Source organism: Trichomycterus rosablanca, chromosome 6 (genome assembly GCF_030014385.1).
Source record: "Trichomycterus rosablanca isolate fTriRos1 chromosome 6, fTriRos1.hap1, whole genome shotgun sequence".
NCBI classification, from domain to species: Eukaryota; Metazoa; Chordata; class Actinopteri; order Siluriformes; family Trichomycteridae; genus Trichomycterus; species Trichomycterus rosablanca.
This window is the reverse complement of record NC_085993.1, coordinates 2020001-2032500: the sequence shown is the minus strand read 5'-3', so window position 1 is coordinate 2032500 and position 12500 is coordinate 2020001. Positions and strand designations below refer to the sequence as shown.

At 41.4% G+C, this 12500-nt stretch overlaps 1 protein-coding gene across 1 annotated transcript in view; it reads right to left on the bottom strand.

The window, feature by feature from the left end:
* lpp (LIM domain containing preferred translocation partner in lipoma) overlaps positions 1–12500 on the bottom strand; it is a 175634-nt gene that overhangs the window by 32963 nt on the left and 130171 nt on the right. The window contains exon 8 of the mRNA XM_062997237.1: positions 807–976. Coding sequence (XP_062853307.1) covers positions 807–976 — 170 coding nt within the window. The remainder of the gene's footprint in view (positions 1–806; positions 977–12500) is intronic.

The following is a 12500-nucleotide window of genomic DNA, read 5'->3' as shown; positions in this document are numbered from 1 at the left end:
CATGGACTCACGAAACACGGCTCATACGACACTCGGCCGAGAAAACCGTGGCGTCAAAAATACGACGTCAGAAATCCTCTCGCAGCGACCCGACGTACCGCACGCTCACCGATTCTGTCGCTCACGCCAGAGCACACCTGGTTAAGAAAAAAATGAAGACCCCGTCTAACCTCGGCTCTGCGATCGGGACTGAGCAGCTGAGTGCATGGACTGTTGGACTCCCTCGCATTTAAAATGTACAGCGCATCATGTAGTGGACTTTTGAGCAGCTGAAGTCTCGTATTCACCTGCAAAATTGCAACGATTAATGTCGTCAGTTCCCGAAGCATTAAAAAGTCTCATTAATAGGAACCCTAAGAGGGCAAGCCGTAGCCTAGTGGTTAAGGTACTGGACTAGTAACCAGAAGGTCGCCGGTTCAAGCCCCACCACTGCCAGGTTGATGCTGCTGGGCCCTTGAGCAAGGCCCTTAACCCTCAATTGCTCAGACTGTATACTGTAACTATGATGTAAGTCGCTTTGGATAAATGCTGAAAATGTAAATGTAAATGTAAACCCTGATGGAACACGCCCCCGTCCCAGCTTTTTCGGAGTGTGTTGCAGGTATCAAAACACAAAATATTAGAAATAGAAATATTTCCTTTAAATTCTTATTTGTACAAGAAATGGACATTTAAGACTCCACCGAACCACATCGTGAGCCATAATAAGCAGAGAAAACCTAAAATAGTCGTAAATCTACCCAGGAGTGAGCGGTACGCTTAAACAGTGTGTGTGTGTGTGTGTGTGTGTGTGTGTGTGTACTCACGACGTAGCACGGCTCACAGTAGGCCTTCTTATCCACGGCGTAGAAGGGTTTCCCTCTCAGCTTGGAGCCGCAGGTCATGCAGATGAAGCAGTCCACGTGGAAGACCTGATCCATGGCCGTGCATCCGGTTCCTTCTCCCACCACGTTCTCCCCGCAGCTGGCACAGCGGCCTACGGGAGACATACGGGTTAGCATAGGCTTCTGACTTCGCTGAAAGAGTTTAGGGAAGGCCCTTTACAAAGGGGCACAAAGCCCTGACTCAACCCAACAGCTCTGGAACGAGTCCTAATACAAGTGCCGACATCTTTTGACTGAACGGGCACAAATTCCCACAGACATACTCCATGGTCTTGTGAGAAGACCTCACCTACCACCTTACATTTTGAGGTTGTGGGCCGCTCAGGTGGCACAGCGGTAAAATACGCTAGCACACCAGAGCTCCGCTGGGCTGGGCTGGGCGGCTACATGAACAACGATTGGCTGTTGTTCACACAGGGTGGGAAAGCCGGGCCAGCGTTCTGCTGGCTGATTGATGGCACATGCGCAGAGTTGAGGAATAACGCTGATCAGGGTGTGGCTCTCTGTACACAAGGCTGATCCGCATGTGAACTCGCCTCGTGCAGGTGAAAAGACGCAGTCAGTAACGCGCACAATAGCATTGTTTTTATTTTGAAGCGACAGTTATATATATTTATATTTTAATTTACATTTGTATGCGTGTGTGTGCGCGCGAGTGTATTCAGCTTCATCGTAACAAGTTGGTGAACAGAACTAAGTCAGATTGATAGAGACAATAAAGTTTTTTAACAATTATTTAAGGATAATAAAAGTATAAGGATTGTCATTTAAAGTACTATTATGGTACTCAACACAGAGACACACAAGAACTTGTATGTGGCTCTCTGTACACAAAGCTGATCCGCTTATGAACTCGCTTCGTGCAGGTAAAAAGATGCAGTCGGTGAAGCGTAACGCAATCAGGGTAATTGGATACGACTAAATTAGGGGAGAAAAGTGGGGAAAGTGCCTTAGTTTCAGTGGTTTGAAGTCTAATAGTTTAATAGTTTAAGGTCTAAAAGGCTATATGCATCTTTTCTGGTGCTCATATTCAACACCGGGCTTCATTATGTGCTTAAAATAAAAACAACAACAAAATTATTTTATTAATTAGCCATTAAACTTCTCTTTTTTAATAAATATTTTTATACATTTTCTTCCTTTTTAGCGCGTCCAATTGCCCGATTGCGTCACGCTTGCTTTCCACCAATGCCGATCCCCGCTCTGCCTGAGGAGAACGAAGCTAGCCCACGCCCCCTCCGACACGTGGGCAGCAGCCGTGTGCATCTTATCACCTACACTTTGACGAGTGCAGTGCAGCTCAGCGTTGCGTACGGAGAGACACACCCTGACAGCACTCTTTTCTCATCTCTGTGCAGGCTCCATCAATCAGCCAGCAGAGGTCGTAATTGCACCAGCCATGGGAGAGAGTCCCCATCCGGCTCAGTCCCGCCCATATCTGAACGACGGGCCAATCGTTGTGCACGTGGCCGCTCAGCCTCAGCCGGCAGGCAGAGCCGAGGTTCGATACGATGTATTCGAGATCCCAGCTCTGGTTCCAGCGTGTCTCGTTTTTGCGACGTGCTCGACCTCGACCAATCGTCTCGAACTCAAACTCAAGCACGACACACACAAAAAAGCGAGCGTACTTCACCAACTTGAAATTAAATCTGGATATCGTACTTATTCTATTTCTGTAAGATTCTATCCGCCGTCAAACGCGGAATGAAAACAGCACCAGATACGCTTTTATCTCCGGCCCGTGATTTTTGGAAACGACTAATTATATTAGCGGCGTGGTTAATTAGCTTCAGGATACGCCGGCGTCGACTCGGAGATATCTTCAACTCAATTAAACTTCTCCGAACGTCACGTTTTATTACATTTAATCAGAATTTTCTTTTCTTTTTATGGTGCAAAAGGATCTGAGTGGATCTCAGTTTTAGCTGAAACGGTCTGAACTTCTTTTACTTCTGAAGTTTTTCTTCATGACAAAATAATAATATAATAATGATAATAATTTTAGAAGAAGGACGTGACTCGGCGTTTATGAATATAGTCACCAGGGGAAAACAAGCAGATTGATTTACATAAGCGCAGGACATTCAAATGTGCTCTTGTTAAAACTCACTACACAGCCAAAAGTATGTGGACACCAATTTTTACTACTATTTTTATCAAATTCAGCCGAGCGTAAATCGAGCGTACGGACATTATCCTGTAGAACTGGGTATTGCACGGCCTCCGGGCCACATTCCCCCCTTTTGGTGTCCCTAAACGGCCCACGTGAGAACTGTGGTAATTAAATGTACATCATACATGCAATACAATAGCAGTGTTTTTATTTTGACTGTTACATACAGTATATTTATATTGTGATTTACATTTGAATGTGTGTGTGTGCGAGTGAATCCAGCTTCATCGTAACAAGTTGGAGAACAGAACTAAGTCCGACTGATAGAGACGGTAAAGTTTTTAACAGTACTTATTTACTGAAGTCGGACGTAAAGCCCTGTGTTTAGTTTATGGAGAACAGATTACTGTGTTTAAGGATTATCATTTATGGTACTCAACACACAACACATGACACACAAGAACTTGTACGATGCAGAACAGTCACATCTAAAGCTTTGCAATCTAAATTGCAAAAGAAACAAGGACTTTTTATATTTGATAATTAACAATTGTTTTCGTGAAAGTTGATTAAACAGTGAAATAATAAATACATTTATTCTGCCTCCTTCATATTTTCTCATTTTAATGCCTATTCATACCAGTAACAGCTCATCAACACGGAACAATTTACTGCCTTGTGAAGAGATCAAATTAATATGAAGTCTTTACATTATTACAGGCGTGTTTGTTATTTTGATTGTATTTTGGGTTTCTCTGCTCTGAAATGTTGATTGGACGTGTTATTACAGTCTCAGACCACAATTATCGATTGTGATAAACCCGCCGTGTGAGATGAGACGTCCACTTCTGCTAATGTTAATGCTTTACGCTAAGGTGAGAGTTTCTGATGTCGTTCAACCGTTTTTAAATTCTTTTAATGTTGTTTAAGTTATTTTAATGTTCTTCAAGTTCTTTTAATGTTCTTTAAGTTAGCTTAACATTATTTTAGTTATTTTTACATGATTTAAGTTCTTTTAACATTGTTCAAGTTCTTTAAATGTTCTTTAAATTCTTTAAATGTTCTTTAAGTTCTCTTAACATTCAAGTTCTCTTAACATTCTCTTATTTATTTTTATGCATTTTCTCAGCATTTTCCTCCTGATTTAGCGACTCAATTTTTGTCTTCCGCTGCTGAGAGATGCCCGATTGCATCCGAGGAGAGCACGTCGCTGTACACCCCTCTCCCGACACGTGCACAGCCCTCCTGTTCTCGCCCCTGCATTCTGCACAGGCGTCTCTTCCGCCAATCAGGGTCCTTTCACAGCGCATGAAGACCCACCCACCCACATATAGTCCAGCCCCCACCCTGCAGATACGGTGGCCAATTAGTATCTGCTGCAGGCACTGCCAATTATGCCCGCTAGATGGCGCCCAGCCGACTGGTGGCAACACCAAGTTTCGAACCGGGGAGTTCAGAAACCCGTTGCTGGTGTGCTAGTGGAATATACCGCTGCGCCACCTGGGCGCCTTTAAGTTCTCTTAACGTTCTTCACCTTCTCTTAACAGTCTTTAAGTTCTTTTAATGTTCAAGTTCTCTTAACATTTATTTAGTTCTTTTAACGTTCTTTAAGTTCTATTAATGTCTTTACTTTCTCTTAACAGTCTTTAAGTTCTTTAAATAATGTTCAAGTTCTCTTAACATTTATTTAGTTATTTTAACATTCTTTAAGTTCTATTAATGTTCTTTTAGTTCTCGTTCTTCAAATTCTTTTAACGATCTCTTAAAGTTCTCTTAACCTTCTCTTAATGTTCTTTAAATTCTCTTAACATTCTCGTAACATGTTCTTTTAGTTTAGATCTGAAGCTGAGTGCTGAACAAAGCGGCGGTTTGCACCGAAGCTCACTTCTACTGAGCGAGTCGGTCCGAGTGTAGTCTCACTGACCGGCTGGACGGTCAGTGACCGTGCAGAGCTTATAGCTTATAGTTTGCATTACGTTTTTCGTTAGAATCACCATATTGATCTGAACTCTTTTCACTCAAAGTAAATTCCAGCTCACCGTATTAAAGTCCCGACCTTATTAAACACGGCCGATCGCTTCCCCCTTTTTAAATAGGGTAAAAATCACAACACTATAAAGGCCTGAAGTCCCCGGAGATGCTAATCAGGCTAACTTTAGAAGCCTTCCTCATCCTCGGCCTATCATCATCTGACGCTGATTGGAATCTCTTTTATACATCACACACACACACACACGATTCTAGATCAGATCTCTGTAGAGGAATTTCACAGACACCAGACGGACTCGTCTTAAAAGCGACGGAGGAAAATATTTAGGTTTTTATGTTTGGCGGTTAAAAACGTTTCTTTGCACCAAAGGTGTTTAATTTTTTTATAATCGTGTGGCTGGAAAGACGCTCAAAATTAGTCTAGATTTATTCATTATAAACGTGATAAGTGTGTGTGTGTGTGTGTGTGTGTGTACCCTAAAAATTGTGCATCAGATTTTTCTCCTGCTCTATTAATACACGTATAAATGAAATAGTGCTTGTGTTCTATTACCTGCAGCCCCAAGTAGCAGTGGCACTGCTGGACCCCTGAGCAAGGCCCTAAACCCTCAACTGAATAAAGAAATCTGATAAATGCAGCACATGCTCGGTGAGACCCCGCTCACTGCACGTGGTGGCACAGTGGATCAGGCCCTCATACCAGACTTGGCACAGTTTTTACACCGAATGCTCTTCTTGGCGGAGGAGCCTGACGGCGGTTAGACGGTTTACTTGGATAAAAGACAGAGATTAAAGCGTCCTCGACGTCCTGGGTTCGGTTAATAATTGATTTCTGGCGTGTTTGAGGATCGTTTGAGTGGCAGCAAGGATCAGATTCCACACACACCCCGACACACAGAGCAGAGTTTTACACACCCCGACACACAGTGTGTGTGGTTTTATTATTATGATTCACAGGGATTTAAATGCTACACACACACACACACACACACACACACCTGTATATACACACACACACCCACATATACATATACTCTAACATCCACACACACACACACACACATATAAACAAACATCCATATATTCACACACACAAACACCCATATACACCCACACAACCGTATACACACACACACCTGTATATACACACACACACAACCGTATACACACACACACCTGTATATACACACACACACACACACACATACACACGTACTCTAACATCCACACACACACACACACACACACATATACACAAACATCCATATATTCACACACACAAACACCCATATACACACACACAACCGTATACACACACACACCTGTATATACACACACACACAACCGTATACACACACACACCTGTATATACACACACAAACACCCATATACACACAAACACATATATAAACACACACAAACATTCGTAGATATTAATAAACACACACACACATACACACACACACACACACACATACGCTCTAACATACATACATAAATATACACACACACAAACAACCATCTATAGACACACACAAACATTCATATATGTATATATATACAGTGTATCACAAAAGTGAGTACACCCCTCACATTTCTGCAGATATTTAAGTATATCTTTTCATGGGACAACACTGACAAAATGACACTTTGACACAATGAAAAGTAGTCTGTGTGCAGCTTATATAACAGTGTAAATTTATTCTTCCCTCAAAATAACTCAATATACAGCCATTAATGTCTAAACCACCGGCAACAAAAGTGAGTACACCCCTTAGTGAAAGTTCCTGAAGTGTCAATATTTTGTGTGGCCACCATTATTTCCCATAACTGCCTTAACTCTCCTGGGCATGGAGTTTACCAGAGCTTCACAGGTTGCCACTGGAATGCTTTTCCACTCCTCCATGACGACATCACGGAGCTGGCGGATATTCGAGACTTTGCGCTCCTCCACCTTCCGCTTGAGGATGCCCCAAAAATGTTCTATTGGGTTTAGGTCTGGAGACATGCTTGGCCAGTCCATCACCTTTACCCTCAGCCTCTTCAATAAAGCAGTGGTTGTCTTAGAGGTGTGTTTGGGGTCATTATCATGCTGGAACACTGCCCTGCGACCCAGTTTCCGGAGGGAGGGGATCATGCTCTGCTTCAGTATTTCACAGTACATATTGGAGTTCATGTGTCCCTCAATGAAATGTAACTCCCCAACACCTGCTGCACTCATGCAGCCCCAGACCATGGCATTCCCACCACCATGCTTGACTGTAGGCATGACACACTTATCTTTGTACTCCTCACCTGATTGCCGCCACACATGCTTGAGACCATCTGAACCAAACAAATTAATCTTGGTCTCATCAGACCATAGGACATGGTTCCAGTAATCCATGTCCTTTGTTGACATGTCTTCAGCAAACTGTTTGCGGGCTTTCTTGTGTAGAGACTTCAGAAGAGGCTTCCTTCTGGGGTGACAGCCATGCAGACCAATTTGATGTAGTGTGCGGCGTATGGTCTGAGCACTGACAGGCTGACCCCCCACCTTTTCAATCTCTGCAGCAATGCTGACAGCACTCCTGCGCCTATCTTTCAAACACAGCAGTTGGATGTGACGCTGAGCACGTGCACTCAGCTTCTTTGGACGACCAACGCGAGGTCTGTTCTGAGTGGACCCTGCTCTTTTAAAACGCTGGATGATCTTGGCCACTGTGCTGCAGCTCAGTTTCAGGGTGTTGGCAATCTTCTTGTAGCCTTGGCCATCTTCATGTAGCGCAACAATTCGTCTTTTAAGATCCTCAGAGAGTTCTTTGCCATGAGGTGCCATGTTGGAACTTTCAGTGACCAGTATGAGAGAGTGTGAGAGCTGTACTACTAAATTGAACACACCTGCTCCCTATGCACACCTGAGACCTAGTAACACTAACGGGTGACATGACATTTTGGAGGGAAAATGACAAGCAGTGCTCAATTTGGACATTTAGGGGTGTAGTCTCTTAAGGGTGTACTCACTTTTGTTGCCTGTGGTTTAGACATTAATGGCTGTATATTGAGTTATTTTGAGGGAAGAATAAATTTACACTGTTATATAAGCTGCACACAGACTACTTTTCATTGTGTCAAAGTGTCATTTTGTCAGTGTTGTCCCATGAAAAGATATACTTAAATATCTGCAGAAATGTGAGGGGTGTACTCACTTTTGTGATACACTGTATATACACACACACACATATATACACACACTTATACACACAAACACATACTGCAACATTTATACACACATACACACACAAACACCCACTCTAACATCCATACACACACACACATATATATACACACACACATATACACACAAACACATACTCCAACATTTATACACACATACACACACAAACACACACTCTAACATCCATACACACACACACACACATATACACACAAACACATACTCCAACATTTATACACACATACACACACAAACACACACTCTAACATCCATACACACACACACACACACATATACACACAAACACATACTCCAACATTTATACACACATACACACACAAACACACACTCTAACATCCATACACACACACACACATATATACACACAAACACATACTCCAACATTTACACACACACAGAGACACACATACCACACACTCCAACATCCATATATATTTATAAACACACACTCATAAATACACACACACACTCAAACACACACACACGGCCGTGTACAAACACAAGAAGAGAACATTTAATGTAACACTGGATCAAACAGCAGGCGTGTAAACACACCGTGTGAACAAGTTGAACTTCTCTCACAGCAGGCCGGAACTTTTTGACTGGGTTAAAGCGAACGCAGCGTGTTCAGCGTTACAGAACAAAGCTAAACATGAGCGTGCGCTTGTAAACACATCCACAAAGCCTCCGACATTTTCCTGGCTTGGATGAAGCTGTTTTTTTGTTTCAGAGAGGAATGTTTTGTGGTGTAAACAACGACGCATTACCAAAATAGTAGAGTAAAAAAATACAGAGAGAAAAAAACCACTCCACGCAGCTCACAGATGGCGCGCCTCTCTGCTCGGTTTTCAGGAATAACAGCAGAGTCGACGCTAGCGACCGAAATAAATCAGAAAACATCTGTCGCCGTGACTCCGCTACCGAGAATTACGCTCACGATTTACAGGTTGATTAGCGAGCGTCGTTCCTCCTGACGAGCGCACGCCGACGTTAATTAATTCTGACAGATTCTGAGAGAAAACACAAAGAAACTCGTCACGCAGAACTCTTTTAGCTTCGCCGCGGCTATAAACAAACTTCACAGGTCGCCGAGCGCTCGCCGCTGGACGCGCTCTGTCCCAACGCATCAGAAATAAAACTTTCAGAGTCCTGAACTACAGTTACCCCTCAGTTAGTCTAGGTGAGGCTCCGGCGGTGATGGTAGAGGAACATTTGCGTACAGTGTGTTCCTCCATGTGAGCTTTAACAACGACGGCTTTTATTTCTTTATTTCAGAAACTTTATTTAGTTGCTGTCGTTTTAAGCATTTTGTAAAACTTTGTTTGAAAAAGAGCAACATAAATATTATAATTTATTATTATTATTTATATTTATTATATCATATTACAATTAATGATATTATTATTGTAATAATAATAAAAATAATTGTTTTTATGTTACATTTTTATTATCATTAACATATTACATTACTATGATTTAATAATAATAATTATATTACCATTATTCTTATTGAATAATAATACTTTTGTTTTTATTATTATTATTATTATTACCATTGTTATTATTTAATCATTATTATTATTTAATCATTATTATTATTACAATTATTATTATTAGATTTATTATTATTATTATTATTATTGATATTAATAAATTACATTATTATTATTAAATAAATATAATCATTATTAACATTAATGCTTTACATTATTATTGTTATTTAATTATTATTATTTTATTTTATTATTATAAATTATTATTATTATTATTATAATTAATCTGATTATTAATTATTATTATTATTGTTATTATTACTGTTATTATTATATTATTATTATTACTATTATTATCATTATTATTTTATTATTATTATTTAATTTTATTAATTATTATTAATTACTAGTATTATTATTATTATTATTATTATTTAGGTTAATAAAAAGACCTATTATTTTTATTATCATTATTATTATATTATTATTATTATTATTATTATTAGATTATTATTATTTTTTTTAATTTTATTATCATTATTTGATTTTATTATTATTATTGTTATTATTATTATTATTATTATTAAAGTTAATAAAAAGACCTGTTGTGAATACTAAAGCACAGATTTTAGTGACTGTAATCATATCTAATAGATGAACACAGCACTGCACCCACAATTCTCTCTCCAACAACACTGACTGACATTCAATCTTAATCGAGGCGGTCGAGGCTAAACCTTCCCTAACCTATTTAGCGTGTTTGGCCCGGCGCTCTGGGTCCCGACCCCACACGTTCAGAACTAAACTCCTCCTGACGCGGAGCATCAACGATTCAGGATGAAACGCGTGATGAATTATGAGCTGAGTGGGACTGAACGTGAACGCGGTGACTTGGTACGGCGGGGGGATGAAGGCGAGGGCCGTCTCCAGACGGGACGCCGCGCTCGTCCGTCGATTACATCAGAAAATCTCACAGAGAGGAGAGGAGGAACTCAGGACGAATCATAAAAACACAAAGTGAGGAATATTCATGTGTTTAAAAGTGTAAAAGTTTGGGGGTGTTTAGTTATGGACGCTACAGAGCACCTGACCACGTACATTATTTATTTTCATCCTGTTTTAGCTCTGTCAGAGAGACTCATCTGAGTTCTTCTTTTATTTAAAATCTGATCCTTGGTCCTCCTTGTCTTCCACGAGTCCCGTCATACACAAACACACATTCCACGCTGTCACATGGGCGCCTCATCACACGGCCAAAATAACGTAACTTACGGGACTTCAGGAGCTCTGTTTCAGTTCTGGCCATCTCATACACTCGCTCAGTGGTCATCATCATCCTCTGTGAGATATATATATACACACACACAAACACAAGCACACACAAACACACATACACACACATATACACACAAACACATGTACACATACAGTGTATCACAAAAGTGAGTACACCCCTCACATTTCTGCAGATATTTAAGTATATCTTTTCATGGGACAACACTGACAAAATGACACTTTGACACAATGAAAAGTAGTCTGTGTGCAGCTTATATAAAAGTGTAAATTTATTCTTCCCTCAAAATAACTCAATATACAGCCATTAATGTCTAAACCACCGGCAACAAAAGTGAGTACACCCCCTTAGTGAAAGTTCCTGAAGTGTCAATATTTTGTGTGGCCACCATTATTTCCCAGAACTGCCTTAACTCTCCTGGGCATGGAGTTTACCAGAGCTTCACAGGTTGCCACTGGAATGCTTTTCCACTCCTCCATGATGACATCACGGAGCTGGCGGATATTCGAGACTTTGCGCTCGTCCACCTTCCGCTTGAGGATGCCCCAAAGATGTTCTATTGGGTTTAGGTCTGGAGACATGCTTGGCCAGTCCATCACCTTTACCCTCAGCCTCTTCAATAAAGCAGTGGTCGTCTTAGAGGTGTGTTTGGGGTCATTATCATGCTGGAACACTGCCCTGCGACCCAGTTTCCGGAGGGAGGGGATCATGCTCTGCTTCAGTATTTCACAGTACATATTGGAGTTCATGTGTCCCTCAATGAAATGTAACTCCCCAACACCTGCTGCACTCATGCAGCCCCAGACCATGGCATTCCCACCACCATGCTTGACTGTAGGCATGACACACTTATCTTTGTACTCCTCACCTGATTGCCGCCACACATGCTTGAGACCATCTGAACCAAACAAATTAATCTTGGTCTCATCAGACCATAGGACATGGTTCCAGTAATCCATGTCCTTTGTTGACATGTCTTCAGCAAACTGTTTGCGGGCTTTCTTGTGTAGAGACTTCAGAAGAGGCTTCCTTCTGGTGTAACAGCCATGCAGACCAATTTCATGTAGTGTGCGGCGTATGGTCTGAGCACTGACAGGCTGACCCCCCACCTTTTCAATCTCTGCAGCAATGCTGACAGCACTCCTGCGCCTATCTTTCAAAGACAGCAGTTGGATGTGACGCTGAGCATGTGCACTCAGCTTCTTTGGACGACCAACGCGAGGTCTGTTCTGAGTGGACCCTGCTCTTTTAAAACGCTGGATGATCTTGGCCACTGTGCTGCAGCTCAGTTTCAGGGTGTTGGCAATCTTCTTGTAGCCTTGGCCATCTTCATGTAGCGCAACAATTCGTCTTTTAAGATCCTCAGAGAGTTCTTTGCCATGAGGTGCCATGTTGGAACTTTCAGTGACCAGTATGAGAGAGTGTGAGAGCTGTACTACTAAATTGAACACACCTGCTCCCTATGCACACCTGAGACCTAGTAACACTA